We start from the raw sequence: 20,182 nt of genomic DNA on the forward strand, positions 1-20,182 counted from the left end.
ACCTCTGGTATTAGCTTCCTAATTAAAAGGAAATAATAACAATTAACAAACCATGAGTCCTTTGGAAAGCTAAATAACAATGGGAGATGCTGAGAAGGGTATTGGGAATATCTGCATTTACAATAAAAATATAAACGGTCTTAAAACCTGAAATATGTTTGACTTAAAATGTTCTGTCAAGGAACTCTGTTTTTTCCAGCCTGAAGGCTACAGGCTTACACGTGGTGGTAGTGTGGGATACATGTAGTCTCTCTTGAGCAAGGGGATGCTTGATGGGGCTCTGCAATAAGGGATGGAAACATATGGCACAGAAGTTTGGGAAGTCCCAAACCCCCAGTGTACTGTTACAGGACCGTAGAACTATCAATCAGTCAATCAATCAATCAGTATTTATTTTATATAGCTCCTTTAATAGTGGACCACCATCACAGTAACAACAAGAACATCCATAATACTTTAAATACAGAGAAATGCATAATACATGCATTGTATTGTCGTCAGTAGGTTACAGTAAAAAAAAAAAAAAAAAAAGCACAATACATTAAATACAGTGGAAAGTTCATAATACATGATAGTAGCATAATACATAAAATAGTACATTAAATACAGTGAAAAGTGCTGTACTATGTCCTGGTGTAGCATTATTTAACAATCCCTTTCATGTGTGCAGCTGAAGCTGGATCATTGTAATTTGTTGAATCAATACAATCCTGATATTTCCGATAGACATGGAGACCAATATCCCAGAGCTATTTCAATTGCATAATACTGTTGTGATCTTGGATGATTCCGTTTTGCGATCCGGTTTCCATTCTGTATTCCAGTTACGCAGGATTGCAAAATAAAATACAGATGCCATCTTCCCAATGTCATATTCCCACTTTGTTACTGAGGACATGTTGGTTTGTCTCTGATATTCCACCTGGGTTTGCAAGGAGCCATGAAGTTAATCTCCAGGAATGGAACAGGGAATCCTTTGGAATTTCACTTTAGTTGTAGCGTCCATTGGAGCCGACTGCATGTTCCTATAATCATATGCATGCATGCTTATTTAAAAAGCAATATGAATGGAAATCTAAAAATAAAATAGCGATGCCAAATTAGATAACTACTACTGTAAGGCACTTTAAACCAGTAATTCTTTCAGGGATTTTAACTAATTGTCCATACAGCACTCTTGCATTCTTCCTGCAAGAAGACTGTATGGACAATTCAATAATTGATAAATTAATATTTATCTAGGTTTATTACTTCTGTTACTAACAATATTTAATTTTGATGTGTTCCAAATATCCAGGATTTACTATGAACACACATTCACGCGCAGACACAAGGAATGGTTAATCAATAGTAGTATTTTCTTAAGTATACAAATAATAAACAGAAAAGTTATAAAGTAAATCTCTTAGTCTCTAAGCACAAAGACAATTCCAAAGCTCTCTCTACATTCATGTTTGACTAGCAGGCAGTTGAAATATGGCACCGCCTGTCTCCTGTGTGTCTGCTCTGTCACACACACACACACACACACACACTCCTCTCCACAACAATGTCTTCAATTCCACTTTGGTTCAAACTCAGCAACAAAACTTTCAATTCTTGACAGAATCAACAAACAGCTGCAACAAAGTCTTCAGTCCTCGGTATAGGATCCACAACAGTGCCCATCCGCGCTGTCCTCTTCGTTGAATCTTTTAGCTACGCAGGTAGCAGGGCACAGCTTCTTTTGGACACTGTGGTTTCAGGTGTAAAGCAGACCCAGACTGGTTTGTCTGGTAACAATCGTTGTCTAGCCAGGCCTCAGTCTCGTTGCTTGTGGTCATTGACATGCTGCAGCTTGCTTCCTCGTCGTGGGTCGGTTTAGGTAGAGTCCCATCTTGATTCTGTTTTTAGGCAGAGTCCCGGAGTTGCAGCTTTGCTTAGCTGAGTGACAGCACATTGTTTAGCATTTGATGTGGAGCGCAAAAGTCTTATCACTCTGCTAAGTAGCCACTTTGATGAGATCGTTTGTGTATCTTGCCTTTTTAACTCACAAATCTTTGAGATTTGTCCTTTGTCTGCTTCCTTTCGTCCAGCAGCTTGTTGCAGTTGGGACTGGTTGACATCTGTACTTTATGTCTTCCTTGCACCAAACCGCTTCTGTTTTCAGTTTTGCAGTATCTTCACTGTCCTTTCAGCCTCATCCAGTCCAGATGCCCTCCTCCTAGCCCTGGTAATCTTCAGTTCAGTATTCCTGCCAGAAACCAAAGGGCCTATTTTTCTTAAGACACAGCAGTTTGCTCTTTTTCCTAAAATACAGCAGTTTTATTAATTAATCCAGTTATATCATTAATACACACGATCATATTCAGGGAATATGTCCTACAAGACAGAATATACATTAATTATGCTACTAATAATATATACACAGTATATATATATATATATATATATATATATATATATATATATATATATATATAGATAGATAGATAGATAGATAAGATATAGATAGATATAGATAGATAGATAGATATATAGATATATATACATACCCATGTATGTGTAAACATTGGGTACAGACTCTTGATTTTACATCGGTCGTGAATACTGATTAATGGAACTCAACCCCCCCCCCCACCACCACCACCACCACCACCACCACAGAGTGACACTTAGGGAGGATCAATGAATCTGTAAATATCATGCATTTCAGATAATAGCCACATAGTATCCGTTATTAAATTTGCCATTTATCTTAAATATTTATCCAGAAAACAAATATATGCTTGCTGTCTGGATAATTAGAATATAACCCTACTGTATGTGAATATATTTACTGGAACAAATTGATATAGGCATTAAGTTTGCATATAAAGGCAGCAAAGCATTTCCATGTTGTATGTTTTCAATGAACAGGAATAAAAAACATGTAATGTAGAAAATAAAAATGAACTTTTGACTTGATCGTGTATAAACTAGCTGAACATTTTTTAATTGAAAGCAGAGAATGTTTTACTGTTTTTTTCTGGTAATGGTAAATACAGCCGTTTGTTCAATATTAATTTTGTTGTTGTGCTTGCTACACCATATTAAATGATACAAATGTTATATTGCTATAAATAAATCTATACTGCATATCTTTTTGTTTAAATCTTACCTTGATGCTTGTTCACAAAGGGTCAACCGGCATGTTGTCCTGTTGCAGGCGAATAGTTCTTTGGTTTTGTATTTTTACACCCACTGCCTCAAAGGGTAGCCCCAGGGAGAACACTCCCCCTGGGGGTGACGGGGGAGTGTCTGGGGGCTGGAGAAGCAACAGGGATTAGGAAACATCCCCTACTGCATACTTTGTTATGGAGGCACACATGCAATTATTCTGTATAGGAACTTAGTTTGTTTGAAATGTCTAATGAAGGACAACACAGCTCTCAATTGCAGTAGACAGTTGTTCAGCACAGCTCAAAAGCACCACACAGTTCAGAACATCGGGCAGTTTTGGGAAAGTTCACATAGTATTGTATTTATTCCCATTCGCCAGCCAACAGCATTGCAGCAGTAGTGAACAAGGATGCAAACTTCAAAAATGTAAATGGGGATACAGTAGGTCCCCTCTTTCCATCATGGTAAACTTTGATAAAGGTATCCTTGTCAAAATCATTTTGAATGATTCTGGTTTTTTTTTTTTTTTTAGATCCTGGTTCAAGAATAGCCAGTATTATAATTCGCTGTATAATTCTCTATGGTTTATCCAGTAGCTGCTGTGAATATGTAAAGGGATATATCAGAGTCATAGTTAATCCTCAAGAAATACCCATCTCTTAAACAGATTTGGCCACACCTGTACTGTGCATGATAACCGTGCTTAAACAGGCTGGTTGTGGTTTAGCATCTTCAGTACTACATTTTAGTATACCTGAATAAAGGAGTTTCTTGTAATTTTGTTCTCCTGAAAGCCAGCATTTATAACAATTACCATGAGGGTGTGCCATAATCCCTTTATCATTAAATAATATGCTTACCTGCAGTGACATAACAAGCACTACATTGCTCATACAAGGAGGTGCTGTACTGGGTTTTTTTTTTCTCCCCTAAAACATGCATGCTTATACATTGCTGGACTGGCAATGGAGTGTATATTTCACACATTTAAATGTTTTATTTTATTATTGTTTTAATATTTGTATGGTGCATCAGGAATTGTCATGGTGTAGTTGATGTTGAGGGAAGAGTGTACCGGCTGTGTCACAATACTTTCCCAGTGTAGTCAAATAGACCATAAATAAATCCCCTTGCATATTGAACTCTGTGCAACATTTCAGAGTGTGTATAACTGCTCTGATCATATTTGAGCAGATTGTTATTTGGATGCTTCGCTGCTGAATGAGGTCGATCATATCTCCCTGCTCTCCCAATTGGTGGTTACACTGCAGTCCTGTTATAAAGCTACCTGTGAAGTTTGGGATAGGACAGGTGCAGTCGAGGGCCTGTCAGGGCTGTGTTTTCTGAGGCGGGTAACAGCTGACATACACTGAAATAAAAAGAACAGTATGCTTCGATCCAAGGAGATTTCAGTTGAGAAGTATTTGTGTGTGTGTGGTGCTTGGGGAGGTTGTGCTACTTATTCCCCACACAATGAGGGTGACGGCTGAGTAACTTTCAACGTGAGGCTGTGATGTTCTGCTTTGTTTATTAAACAAGCTAAATGTGCACTTTTCTTTAGTTTTTCCTCTACTGTGATCCTTCAGGGAGTTTCTATTTCTGTGAGTTAGGAATCAAAAGCTATCATGTAATGAGAGTAAGTGGAATACACCCAGAGAGATAGCAATAGCATTTTATAATACATAGCAACTCTCCAAGAAATTCATGTATATAACATATAACGCATTTTAAATCACAATGTGATCCAATGTTTATTAGTGAAAACATTTAAACCTGCAATAGGAATCAGTCAGCTGAGATTTGCAATTGTGTCCTGCAAAAAACAGTTACAGGTAAATTAAGTTTCTTACAATGAACATTTTTAATTCATGTTACTTTAAACACAATTATAAGCAGTATGGGAACGCCAGCATTAGTAAGGGGCACAAAAACAACAAAAACAACTCTTATGCTTGTGTGATGTTTTGGTGTATGCTTCATACTGCTAAACTATGAATATTGCTAGAAACAGTACTGTAACTATAAGAGCCAGATACAAACCTATTACAAAATCAATCCTGCAGAGGATTAGCAATTAGAAATCTTGTTGCAGTTTCTTCTAAGTGATAGGCATTGTTAAATCCCAATGGTGGCTCAATAAGCATGTGAAAAACCACATGTAATGATATTATGTACTACACCTGTGTGTGGAAACTGCTGCAAATCGATTCATCACACATGTTTGCGAGTCATGTGAAATTGTATTGAAAGACAATTACAAGTAAAGTCCTAACATAATGCTTCTAATGCAAATATGTTATAATGCCAGCTAATGTTTAATATACATATATTTACTTACATATAAATTGACCAGTTTTTTGATCCAGCTCTCAGATAGACAAGATTAAGCAATCAGTTATTTTTAATCAATCAAAGATCACAGGTGGGATTAATCATTCATTGATTAAACCTCCTAATGCATATATACATGAGAGCAGTGGACTGACTCCGACCCTCACTTCTGTGCTTTAAACCTACTGCATCTTCATATGTAGAAAACAACTAAAACTGGATTGAAGTTTTTCTTTTCTTTTATGAGTGGCTCATGGTTCATGTGCCAAAGCAAGAAGTAAGAACCAGTTTGATGGATGTTATCTAGAAGGGATTCTTCCTGCATTGGGACGTTTTAAATCTGGTTTTACTGTAAATGACGAAGCAGAGGAATAGGTACAGTATGACTAAACAGTGTAAACAGTAGTTGTCTTGGATTGAGGAATCTTAACCGTCTTAGTGCACTGCAGCTTGCTGTTGACTTTCTTGTTTGAAGCGATCACGACTATGGGAGAGACAGAGGCGTAGAGCGAGGAGAAGAAAACCCTCACATTATTCAAATCGACAGGGACCTTGTGCTGAGTCAAGGAGTAGACCCAGGTTATGTTGTCGACTCCGAAGAAAACCACGAAGAGGATGACGAAAGTGACCACGATTTTGGCCGCCCGCATTTCTGGCGTGTTCTGGTTCTGCTCGGAGCTCCGAATGCCCTTTACCTGCTGGCGGTGTCGATAGAGAACAAACAAAATGTACGCGCTGGTGACCACCATGAAAAATACGAAGAAGAGATCTCTGAAGAGGACCATGGTGCCGGTCCCTACATAGGACGCTTCGTTAGGATACTCCACAATACAGTAGGTCAGATTGAGAGTGAATTTGAGACCGGTGATGTTCCGGATCTGAGATGTGTACACGATGCCTTGGATGGTCGTTGCCCCATCCAGGAGCCACAAGAAGACAAAGGATGGCAGGATCAGCGTGGGGAGCTTTGGCTTTAGGCACGAAAACCGGGAGGTTGCCGGCGCGATCAGGATGCTCTGGTAAGCGCTGAGGAGGAAGGTCATGGACATGGACATAGCCCTGGATGTTCTGTAGATGAAAATGAGAAACTTGCAGATTGAGGAGCTGTAGAATCCCCTGTAGTTCAGTGAGAAGAGGGTTTCTGGGATTCCTTGGTTGAAGATTATCAGTAGGTGTACAAAAGTCATCATGAAGACGATGCTGTCGGCTGGCAGCAGTTTGCGCTCCACGCAACCGATGTGTCCAAACACCAGCAGAACGATGAGGTTTCCCGGGATCCCTACTGCAATGAGAAGGAGGTTGGACGCAGCTTTCAGGATAGTTGGCAGATCCATTGGCCTCTTTAACCTGCTGACGATCCCTGGAAAATGACGGAGAGTTAACAAAACAAAACACCTTGCCACCTGCCCATGCTGCCTTAAATTAATTTATTTGAAGTCATTTGTTTAACAAAACAAATCCAAGTTATCAACAAAAAACACATCTGTGTTAAAATAAATGCTTTAGCTAATCTCTATATGCTACGTATGCTATAACACTGAAAATTACCTGCACATATCTTATTTTATGAGACATAACTTCCTTAATATCCAGAGGCTGTTTACATCTTCCAAGCTAAAAGCACATGTGTTCTACATACCTTACAGAGCACTGAGCTGGCTGGGATTGCAGGCTCAGGGCGCATACTGTATTTATAGTTGAGTTTAATAATGCAGGTGGGAAATAGGACCCCTGGCCAATATTAACATATACCCAGAAGAATAAAAATACAACTAATGGTCCTTAACATATTCGAGCCAAACAAAACAAAAACTAATCGCTGTACCAGGTAAACTGATTTAATGAGTAGCAAATGCATGGAATACTAAACAGTACTTTATGTAATAAACTCATTATAGAACCTTAACCATTATTATTCCATCTACTTCTATCGTTTGTCTGGTTTGTAGCTTAATAACCAGTGTGTGTATATGTATTAAAGTAGCTGTGCATTATTCATTCACCTTTACGTTCCTTTTCCTTTTCATTTGGTAGATACATACAGAATATGATCCTGCTTATATTTGAACTCCTGTTGTCTGTGTAGCCTAAGAAGACAGTGTGTGGTACAATTACAAGTTTGGACAGTTATCCTTCTTAGAATGGGGATTGCCAAAACTGTGGGGTATGCTGATAGATCCAGCTATATGGGTTTGGGGAGTCCGACTCACTGTGTGTGCACTGTTTTTACATTTTGGCTGTGAGCCAGGGTTTAAGAGAGGTAAGAATGTAGGGAGTTAATGGTGTTGCTTATGTGATGTACTGTATACTGGAATGATTACTAATTGCTCTGCTATGGTTTCTCCAGGGTAATATATTGGGATTATAATGCTATACCAATGGTTCAAAAGCACATTTCGGTATCTCTGTATGTCCACGTGGTTTTTAAATAATATATTAGTCTCAGTTTCTTTACCTGACCAAACAAGATGATAAAGAACGACTTTTATAGCTGAACTGTGATCATCTAAGAAAAAAAGACAAAAAAGATAGATAGATAAAAAGACTTTCAGTCCAAATGCCCACACCCTCGACAATGGTTAATACCTGTAGCAAAATACACACGGATCACCTGCCACCATTCCCACTGCTTCCCATTAAAGCAACGGGCAATTAGACCCCCTTAATTACATATTGATAATTGCACTGTGCTTATGTGCTTACAGTCTGTGAAAAACAAATGAGCAGGTGTTTAATGAGTACACATTACTGAAAGCTGACGCAGGTAGTTTGTAGTGTACAGTACATGGAGTAATTGGGTCACAAGCCTACTGCTGTACAATAATGTAGAAGCACTGTGCAACAGTGCAAAGCTGTTAAGGAGAGGTCATTTGGCATTCTTCTTCAGACAGTTCCCAGCAAATCCTTGTCAGTGCTTTACCATGTTTTTTACACAGTGCAATGTAAAGAAAGCATGCTAAAGCATTGTCAAGAATAATAAAGTAATAATATATGTAACAAAACAAATATATTGCGTAGGACAATGCTGGTATCCTGTGGGTATCACTAAAGGAGCCACTTAAGAGAACAGATTATGTGAGGGAGACGCAAATTGGAACCTCTGGTATTAGCTTCCTAATTAAAAGGAAATAATAACAATTAACAAACCGTGAGTCCTTTGGAAAGCTAAATAACAATGGGAGATGCTGAGAAGGGTATTGGGAATATCTGCATTTACAATAAAAATATAAACGGTCTTAAAACCTGAAATATGTTTGACTTAAAATGTTCTGTCAAGGAACTCTGTTTTTTCCAGCCTGAAGGCTACAGGCTTACACGTGGTGGTAGTGTGGGATACATGTAGTCTCTCTTGAGCAGGGGGATGCTTGATGGGGCTCTGCAATAAGGGATGGAAACATATGGCACAGAAGTTTGCGAAGTCCCAAACCCCCAGTGTACTGTTACAGGACCGTAGAACTATCAATCAGTCAATCAATCAATCAGTATTTATTTTATATAGCTCCTTTAATAGTGGAATACCATCACATATATATTTTTATATAGCTCCTTTAATAGTGGACAACAAGAACATCCATAATACTTTAAATACAGAGAAATGCATAATACATGCATTGTATTGTCGTCAGTAGGTTACAGTAAAGTAAAAAAAAAAAAAAAAAAAAAAGCATAATACATTAAATACAGTGGAAAGTTCATAATACATGATAGTAGCATAATACATGAAATAGTACATTAAATACAGTGGAAAGTGCTGTACTATGTCCTGGTGTAGCATTATTTAACAATCCCTTTCATGTGTGCAGCTGAAGCTGGATCATTGTAATTTGTTGAATCAATACAATCCTGATATTTCCGATAGACATGGAGACCAATATCCCAGAGCTATTTCAATTGCATAATACTGTTGTGATCTTGGATGATTCCGTTTTGCGATCCGGTTTCCATTCTGTATTCCAGTTACGCAGGATTGCAAAATAAAATAGAGATGCCATCTTCCCAATGTCATATTCCCACTTTGTTACTGAGGACATGTTGGTTTGTCTCTGATATTCCACCTGGGTTTGCAAGGAGCCATGAAGTTAATCTCCAGGAATGGAACAGGGAATCCTTTGGAATTTCACTTTAGTTGTAGCGTCCATTGGAGCCGACTGCATGTTCCTATAATCATATGCATGCATGCTTATTTAAAAAGCAATATGAATGGAAATCTAAAAATAAAATAGCGATGCCAAATTAGATAACTACTACTGTAAGGCACTTTAAACCAGTAATTCTTTCAGGGATTTTAACTAATTGTCCATACAGCACTCTTGCATTCTTCCTGCAAGAAGACTGTATGGACAATTCAATAATTGATAAATTAATATTTATCTAGGTTTATTACTTCTCTTACTAACAATATTTAATTTTGATGTGTTCCAAATATCCAGGATTTACTATGAACACACATTCACGCGCAGACACAAGGAATGGTTAATCAATAGTAGTATTTTCTTAAGTATACAAATAATAAACAGAAAAGTTATAAAGTAAATCTCTTAGTCTCTAAGCACAAAGACAATTCCAAAGCTCTCTCTACATTCATGTTTGACTAGCAGGCAGTTGAAATATGGCACCGCCTGTCTCCTGTGTGTCTGCTCTGTCACACACACACACACACACACACACACACACACACACACACACACACACACTCCTCTCCACAACAATGTCTTCAATTCCACTTTGGTTCAAACTCAGCAACAAAACTTTCAATTCTTGACAGAATCAACAAACAGCTGCAACAAAGTCTTCAGTCCTCGGTATAGGATCCACAACAGTGCCCATCCGCGCTGTCCTCTTCGTTGAATCTTTTAGCTACGCAGGTAGCAGGGCACAGCTTCTTTTGGACACTGTGGTTTCAGGTGTAAAGCAGACCCAGACTGGTTTGTCTGGTAACAATCGTTGTCTAGCCAGGCCTCAGTCTCGTTGCTTGTGGTCATTGACTTGCTGCAGCTTGCTTCCTCATCGTGGGTCGGTTTAGGTAGAGTCCCATCTTGATTCTGTTTTTAGGCAGAGTCCCGGAGTTGCAGCTTTGCTTAGCTGAGTGACAGCACCTTGTTTAGCATTTGATGTGGAGCGCAAAAGTCTTATCACTCTGCTAAGTAGCCACTTTGATGAGATCGTTTGTGTATCTTGCCTTTTTAACTCACAAATCTTTGAGATTTGTCCTTTGTCTGCTTCCTTTCGTCCAGCAGCTTGTTGTTGCAGTTGGGACTGGTTGACATCTGTACTTTATGTCTTCCTTGCACCAAACCGCTTGTGTTTGCAGTTTTGCAGTATCTTCACTGTCCTTTCAGCCTCATCCAGTCCAGATGCCCTCCTCCTAGCCCTGGTAATCTTCAGTTCAGTATTCCTGCCAGAAACCAAAGGAGCTATTTTTCTTAAATCACAGCAGTTTGCTCTTTTTCCTAAAATACAGCAGTTTTATTAATTAATCCAGTTATATCATTAATACACACGATCATATTCAGGGAATATGTCCTACAAGACAGAATATACATTAATTATGCTACTAATAATAATATACACACAGTATATATATATATATATATATATATATATATATATATATATATATAGATAGATAGATAGATAGATAGATAGATAGATAGAGATATAGATATATATATATAGATATAGATATATACACAGTCTGTGTATGTGTGTCGCACACCCAGACTCTTGATTTTAAATGTAGTCGTGAATATGACTAATGGATTAACTTTACAGCTAATGAAGGACAACACAGCTCTCAATTGCAGTAGACAGTTGTTCAGCACAGCTCAAAAGCACCACACAGTTCAGAACATCGGGCAGTTTTGGGAAAGTTCACATAGTATTGTATTTATTCCCATTCGCCAGCCAACAGCATTGCAGCAGTAGTGAACAAGGATGCAAACTTCAAAAATGTAAATGGGGATACAGTAGGTCCCCTCTTTTCATCATGGTAAACTTTGATAAAGGTATCCTTGTCAAAATCATTTCGAATGATTCTGTTTTTTTTTTTTTTTTAGATCCTGGTTCAAGAATAGCCAGTATTATAATTCGCTGTATAATTCTCTATTGTTAATCCAGTAGCTGCTGTGAATATGTAAAGGGATATATCAGAGTGATAGCTAATCCGCAAGAAATACCCATCTCTTAAACAGATTTGGCCACACCTGTACTGTGCATGATAACCGTGCTTAAACAGGCTGGTTGTGGTTTAGCATCTTCAGTACTACATTTTAGTATACCTGATTAAAGGAGTTTCTTGTAATTTTGTTCTCCTGAAAGCCAGCATTTATAAGAATTACCATGAGGGTGTGCCATAATCCCTTTATCATTAAATAATATGCTTACCTGCAGTGACATAACAAGCACTACATTGCTCATACAAGGAGGTGCTGTACTGGTTTTTTTTTTTTCTCCCCTAAAACATGCATGCTTATACATTGCTGGACTGGCAATGGAGTGTATATTTCACACATTTAAATGTTTTATTTTATTATTGTTTTAATATTTGTATGGTGCATCAGGAATTGTCATGGTGTAGTTGATGTTGAGGGAAGAGTGTACCGGCTGTGTCACAATACTTTCCAAGTGTAGTCAAATAGACCATAAATAAATCCCCTTGCATATTGAACTCTGTGCAACATTTCAGAGTGTGTATAACTGCTCTGATCATATTTGAGCAGATTGTTATTTGGATGCTTCGCTGCTGAATGAGGCCGATCATATCTCCCTGCTCTCCCAATTGGTGGTTACACTGCAGTCCTGTTATAAAGCTACCTGTGAAGTTTGGGATAGGACAGGTGCAGTCGAGGGCCTGTCAGGGCTGTGTTTTCTGAGGCGGGTAACAGCTGACATACACTGAAATAAAAAGAACAGTATGCTTCGATCCAAGGAGATTTCAAATGAGAAGTATTTGTGTATGTGTGGTGCTTGGGGAGGTTGTGCTACTTATTCCCCACGCAATGAGGGTGACGGCTGAGTAACTTTCAACGTGAGGCTGTGATGTTCTGCTTTGTTTATTAAACAAGCTAAATGTGCACTTTTCTTTAGTTTTTCCTCTACTGTGATCCTTCAGGGAGTTTCTATTTCTGTGAGTTAGGAATCAAAAGCTATCATGTAATGAGAGTAAGTGGAATACACCCAGAGAGCTAGCAATAGCACTTTATAATACGTAGCAACTCTCCAAGAAATACATGTATATAACATATAACGCATTTTAAATCACAATGTGATCCAATGTTTATTAGTGAAAACCTTTAAACCTGCAATAGGAATCAGTCAGCTGAGATTTGCAATTGTGTCCTGCAAAAAACAGTTACAGGTAAATTAAGTTTCTTACAATGAACATTTTTAATTCATGTTACTTTAAACACAATTATAAGCAGTATGGGAACGGCAGCATTAGTAAGGGGTACAAAAACAACAAAAACAACTCTTATGCTTGTGTGATGTTTTGGTGTATGCTTCATACTGCTAAACTATGAATATTGCTAGAAACAGTACTGTAACGATAAGAGCCAGATACAAACCTATTACAGAATCAATTCTACATAAGAGTAGCAATTAGAAATCTTCTTGCCGTTTCTTCTAAGTGATAGGCATTGTTAAATCCCAATGGTGGCTCAATAAGCATGTGAAAAACTACATGTAATGATATTATGTACTACACCTGTGTGTGGAAACTGCTGCAAATCGATTCATCACACCTGTTTGCGAGTCATGTGAAATTGTATTGAAAGATAAGTCCTAACATAATGCTGTTTGAATGCAAAAAGCCCACAGGTGGGATTAATCATTCATTGATTAAACCTCCTAATGCATATATTTCACGAGAGCAGTGGACTGACTCCGACCCTCACTTCTGTGCTTCAAACCTACTGCATCTTCATATGTAGAAAACAATTAAAACTGGTTTGACTTTTTCTTTTATGAGTGACTGATGGTTCATATGCCAAAGCAAGAAGTAAGAAACAGTTTGATGGACGTTATCTAGAAGGGATTCTTCCTGTATTGGGACATTTTAAATGTAGTTTTACTGTAAACGACAAAGCAGAGGAATAAGTACAGTATGACTAAGCAGTGGAAACAGTAGTTGTCTTGGATTGAGAAATCTTAACCGTCTTAGTGCACTGCAGCTTGCTTTTAACTTTCTTGTTTGAAGCGATCACGATTATGGGAGAGACAGAGGCGTAGAGCGAGGAGAAGAAAACCCTCACGTTGTTCAAATCGACAGGGACCTTGTGCGCAGTCAAGGTATAGATCCAGGTCATGTTGTCGACTCCAAAGAAAACCACGAAGAGGGTGACGAAAGTGACCACGATTTTGGCCGCCCGCATTTCTGGTGTGTTCTGGTTCTGCTCGGAGCTCCGAATGCCCTTTACCTGCTGGCGGTGTCGATAGAGAACAAACAAAATGTACGCGCTGGTGACCACCATGAAAAACACGAAAAAAAGATCTCTGGTGAGTTCCATGGTGCCAGTCCCTATGTAGGTCGCTTCGTCAGGATACTCCACAAGACAGTAGCTCAGATTGAGAGTGAATTTGAGACCAGTGATGTTCCGGATCTGAGATGTGTACAGGATGCCGTGGATGGACGTTGCCCCATCCAGGAGCCACAAGAAGACAAAGGATGGCAGGATCAACGTGGGGAGCTTTAGCTTGAGGTACGAGAGCCGGGAGGTGGCCGGCGCGATTAGGATGCTCTGGTAAGCACTGAGGAGGAAGGTCATGGACATGGACGTTACCCTGGATGTTCTGTAGATGAAAATGAGAAACTTGCAGGTTGAGGAGTCGTAGAAACCTCGGTAGTTCAGTGTAAAGAGGGTTTGTGGGACTCCTCGGGTGAGGATTATCAGCAGGTGCACAAACGCCAGCATGAAGACGATGCTGTCGGCTGGCAGTAGTTTGCGCTCCACGCAACCAATGTGGCCAAACACCAGCAGAACGATGAGGTTTCCCGGGATCCCCACTGCAATGAGAAGCAGGTTGGACGCAGCTTTCAGGATAGTTGGCAGATCCATTGGCCTCTTTAACCTGCTGACGATCCCTGGAAAATGACGGAGAGTTAACAAAACAAAACACCTTGCCACCTGCCCGTGCTGCCTTAAATTAAATTAATTTATTTGAATTTAAATTAAATTAAGTAATTTGTTTAACAAAACAAATCCAAGTTATCAACAAAAAACACATTTCCTTTAAAATACATGCTTTAGCTAGTCTCTATATGCTACATATGCTACAACACTGAAAATTACCTGAACATATCTTATTTTATGAGACATAACTTCCTTAATATACAGAGGCTGTTTACATCTTCCAAGCTAAAAGCACATCTGTTCTACATACCTTACAGAGCACTGAGCTGGCTGGGATTGCAGGCTTAGGGTGCATCCTGTATTTATAGTGTAATAACGCAGGTGGTAAAAAGGACCCCTGGCCAATTTTAACATATACCCAGAAGAATAAAAATACAACTAATGGTCCTGAACATAGGCGAATGAAACAAAACAAAAACCTGTACCAGGTAAACCGTTTTAATGAGTAGCAAATAGATTGAACGCTAAACAGTACTTTATATAATAAACTCATTATAGAACCCCATCCATTATTATTCCGTCCGTGTGTATCGGTTATTTGGTTCGCAGCTTTATAACCAGTGTGAATATATGTATTAAAGTAGCTGTGCATTTTTCCTTCTGCTTTACTTTCTTTTCCTTTACTTTTGGGAGATACATAGAGAATACGACCCTGCTTATATTTGAACTCCCACTGTCTCCTGGAGGGGTGGGGGGTGGGGGGGGGTTCTTTCTGCATGTTACACTGTATGTGTGGCCTGAGACACAATTACAAGTTTGGACAGTTATCCTTCTTAGAATGGGGATTGCCAAAACTGTGGGGTATTCTGATAGATCCAGCTGTGTGGGTTTGTGCAGTGCGACTCACTGTGTGTGCACTGTTTTTACATTTTGGCTGTGAGCCAGGGTTTAATGGAGGTAAGAATGTAGGGAATTAATGATGTTGCTTATGTGATATACTGTATACTGGAACGATTACTAATTGCTCTGTTATGGTGTCTCCCAGGTAATATATTGGGATTATAATGCTATCCCAATGGTTCATAAGCACATTTCAGTATCTTTGTATGTCCAAGTGGTGTTTAAATAATATATTAGTCTCATTTTCTTTACCTGAGCAAACGAGATGATAAAGAACGACTTTTACAGTTGAACTGTGAACATCTAAGAAAGAAAAAGTTTAGATCAAAAGACTTTCAGTCCAAATGCCCACTCCCTTGACAGTGGTTAATACCAGTAGCAAAATACACACGGATCACCTGCCACCATTCCCACTGCTTCCAATTAAAGCAACGGGCAATTAGACCCCCTTAATTTCATATTGATAATTGCACTGTGCTTATGTGCTTACAGTGCTGTGAAAAACAAATGAGCAGGTGTTTAATGAGTACACGTTACTGAAAGCTGACGCAGGTAGTTTGTAGTGTACAGTACATGGAGTAATTGGGTCACAAGTCTACTGCTGTACAATAATGTAGAAGCACTGTGCAACAGTGCAAAGCTGTTAAGGAGAGGTAATTTGGCATTCTTCTTCAGACAGTTCCCAGCAAATCCTTGTCAATGCTTTACCATGTTTTTTACACAGTGCAATGTAAAGAAAGCATGGTAAAGCATTGTCAAGAATGACAAAGCGCAGGGAAGTATGACAAGGGAATAACAAAACAAATATATTGCGTAGGACAATGTTGGTATCCTGTGGGTATCACTAAAGGAGCCACTTAAGAGAACAGATTATGTGAGGGAGACACAAATTGGAACCTCTGGTATTAGCTTCCTAATTAAAAGGAAATAATAACAATTAACAAACAATGGGTCCTTTGGAAAGACAAATAACAATGGGAGGTGCTGGGAGGGGTATTGGGAATATCTGCATTTGCAATAAAAATGTCAACGGTCTTAAAACCTGAAATATGTTTGACTTAAAATGTTCTGTTGAAGAAACTGTCAAGGAACTCTGGTTTTTCCAGTCTGAAGGCTACAGGCTTACACGTGGTGGTAGGGTGGGATACATGTAGTCTCTCTTGAGCAGGGGGATGCTTGATGGGGCTCTGCAATAAGGGGACGAAAACATATAGCACAGAGAGTTGGGAAATTCCAGATCAGCAGTGTACAATTACAGGACTGTAGTACTATGTTCTGGTGTAGCATTATTTAACAATCCCTTTCAGGTGTGCAGCTGAAGCTGGATCATTGTAATTTGTTGAATGAATACAATCCTGATATTTCTGATAGACATGGAGACCAATATCCCAGAGCTATTTCAATTGCATAATACTGTTGTGATCTTGGATGATTCCGTTTTGCGATCCGGTTTCCATTCTGTATTCCAGTTACACAAGATTGCAAAATAAAATAGAGATGCCATCTTCCCAATGTTATATTTCCACTTTGTTACTGAGGACATGTTGGTTTGTGTCTGATATTCCACCTGGATTTGCAAGGAACCATGAAGTTAATCTCCAGGAATGGAACAGGGAATCCTTTGGAATTTCACTTTAGTTGTAGCGTCCATTGGAGCCGACTGCATGTTCCTATAATCATATGCATGCATGCTTATTTAAAAAGCAATATGAATGGAAATCTAAAAATAAAATAGAGATGCCAAATTAGATAACTACTACTGTAAGGCACTTTAAACCAGTAATTATTTCAGGGATTTTAACTAATTGTCCATACAGCACTCTTGCATTCTTCCTGCAAGAAGACAGAAAATACATTAATTATGCTACTGCTAATATATATTTTATACATTTTATACGACATCCACAGATATTCCAGTATAAGATGATTCGGAAAATCAAACATGACTGCGCATTTAAAATGATCCATTGAAATTAATTTCAAGAAATAAACAATTAGTAGCAAAATATTACACTGTCTGATTAGCAGTGCAATTGCTATTTGAGGCACGTTAATCCCAGCTCTTATCTTCTCTCTTGGTTTCAGCAGGATTGCTGCCAGTTTTGACTTTGTCTGGCCATGTCTGAGAACTAAAATGTAGCCAGCACTTATATTAATTACCCCCCCCCCCCCCTCCTACCAAGAGTGACACTTAGAGAGTATCAATTAATCTATAAGTGTCATGCATTTGAGATAATAGCCACATAGTATCCTTTATTAACTTTGCCATTTATCTTGAATATTTAACCAGGAAACAAATATATATGCTTGCTGTCTGGAGAACTAGAGTAAGGGTGGCCCCAGGGAGAACACTCCCTCTGGGGGAGATGGGGGAGTGTCTGGGGGCTGGAGAAGCAACAGGGATTAGGAAACATCCCCTACTGCACACTTTGTTATGGATGCACATGTGCAATTATTCTGTATAGGAACTCAGTTTGTTTGAAATGTCTAGTAAAGGACAACACAGCTCTCAATTGCAGTAGACAGTTGTTCAGCACAGCTCAAAAGCAACACACAGTTCAGAACATCGGGCAGTTTTGGGAAAGTTTACATAGTATAGTATTTATTCCCATTCACTGGCCAACAGGATTGCAGCACTAATGAACATGGATGCAAACTTCAAAAATGTAAATGGAGAAATATGCATATAGACATATTGAATGGGGCTACATGTACTAAACAAGGTACCACATTACATTAAGTTTCTGTAATGATTGTGTAATTACAATGTTATTATGCATCATTACAAGGTATTTAAAGTGTACATTTTCTTGCACAATATATGTAAGTACACAATTGTACCAGAAAAGGGTTAGGTTTAGAGTTAGGTGGGCTAGGGTTAGGGGGGATAGGTTTAGGGCTAGGGTTAGGTTTAGGGATAGGGTTAGCTCTAGGGCTAGTTTTAGGGATAGGGTTAGGGCTAGGGTTATATTGTGCAAAAAAATGTACACATTAAGTACGTTGTAACTATGCATAGTAAAATTGTAATTATGTGTTAGTACACATGTATTTACAAGTAACTACTATGTAAATACACATCAATTAGAGCCATTTAATGTAAAGTGTTACCCAAAATTGTCTGTATTGATAAGTCTATTTCTTTTGGTGCTTGTGAAATGTAATGTTCATGAAACTATAGGTGATTCCCCTCATGCCAGTCACTCCACTCCTGATCGAATAATTACACTCAATTAAGGTCTGCAGGTTTTTGGGTCAATTTATGAAGTGGATTTCCGACGTTGGTCGGATGAGACCACCGAACTTAACTTGGGACCTGGCCGGAGGAGTAGTGAAACCCAGACGTATCCAGCTAGGTCACCAAACCACCTTTCAAAAACATTGTCTGCCGGAAAATGGACTGCAGTCTGATGCATTTATTGGCATGCTAATGCCTTATTAATACACATCTTAACTAGTTAACCCAAGATATGACTTCAATTCAATGCAGAGTGTAGGGTGAGAGGGGAAAGTGAATGCATGTTCAGAACAGATTTTTGGAAACTTTTTTAAAACTGCTAAGGAGTTTTAAAAAAGATATGGGATAGTTTATCAAGTGAAGTAGTAATATATACAAAATGATTAATAAAAAAAGGTTCTTTCCTTTGGAATAAGATTTATGTAAATAGATGCAAATGGTGAGCTAGCAAAGCAAAAAACCTTGCTTTTTGTCACTTTTTGTTCAGCTGACTTGGTTCTTTTGAAAATAACAGGTTGCTGGTGTATAACATGTTGCCAGTGGATTTTGTTTGTGGTCCACTTTCTAAGTGGTACTCAGACATGGGGTTGTTAAAAAATCATTTTAATTAATGCTTATGATAATCCCACGCTAATAAACCATTTGGTATTGTTCTCTGGAGACTAATTAAAACATATAAATTAAGAATGTTTTTTCTGGTAAGGAGGTGGTTAATTACATAACTATTAATTAGGCTGCAAGCCCATGCTTGCAATAATTTACTGTTTAATTAAGTTTTGCAATTGGCGGTAAGCTTGTCTAGAGCCTTATCAGTTTGACATATTAGAACATTCTTTCAAGACGTTCGTACAGAACTGTAAATAGTTCATCATTCCTGATGTCAAGGGTTTCATGGTAAGAGCAACATGCAGAAAGACGTACTGATCACATTCGTTTGTTTTCCCCGAGGGTTGCTGTGCAGCTAGAAACTTTCGATTTTCATTTTGGAGAGACCCTTATGCACTGATCGTGGTCATCAATCTGTCTTTCTTTCATGGTGGATGTAAGCACTGTCTATGGTATCCAGATGGAATTCACTAGGAGTTTGCAGCCATTATTTGAAAGTGTTAACAGGCTGAGTACTCAGTATTGTAAGACCCTTAGTTCTTAGGTTTTCTTAGGTTTCACCCTTAGCTGAAATGAAATCCTGGCGATATAGGCTTCAATATGTCAATATATAATAACATCCTACTGCTGCAAAAGAGTAGGTGAGGATTTGTGCCAGGGAGGATCGGGTGATGCAACTAAACGTGAATGCTTTGTGCAGAAGTACAGTTAAGACTAAACTACATTAGCATGGGACACAATTGTAAAGACTGAACATGATTGCTTGTGTGAGCTTTAACAAGTTCTGAAATATAATGTAACGGTATGAATTAAAGATATTTGCTATAGCCACTTTTTTGGCAATCTGCTTATTGATTCCTAAGCGTTGCAGTTTATTGGTGCAAGCATACAAACTGTT

The 20,182-nt window shown here is 38.6% G+C and overlaps 2 protein-coding genes across 2 annotated transcripts; both read right to left on the reverse strand.

The window, feature by feature from the left end:
- Nucleotides 1–5,858: 5,858 nt before the first annotated feature.
- Nucleotides 5,859–6,806, reverse strand: LOC121304661 (olfactory receptor class A-like protein 1). The gene has a single exon (XM_041235928.1). It carries the CDS (start codon nt 6,804–6,806, stop codon nt 5,859–5,861), a length of 948 nt encoding a protein of 315 aa, XP_041091862.1.
- Nucleotides 6,807–13,580: 6,774 nt separating this feature from the next.
- Nucleotides 13,581–14,528, reverse strand: LOC121304663 (olfactory receptor class A-like protein 1). Its single transcript, XM_041235929.1, has one exon. It carries the CDS (start codon nt 14,526–14,528, stop codon nt 13,581–13,583), a length of 948 nt encoding a protein of 315 aa, XP_041091863.1.
- Between the last annotated feature and the right edge of the window lie 5,654 nt (nt 14,529–20,182).

Source organism: Polyodon spathula, chromosome 39, assembly GCF_017654505.1.
Source record: "Polyodon spathula isolate WHYD16114869_AA chromosome 39, ASM1765450v1, whole genome shotgun sequence".
NCBI lineage: Eukaryota > Metazoa > Chordata > Actinopteri > Acipenseriformes > Polyodontidae > Polyodon > Polyodon spathula.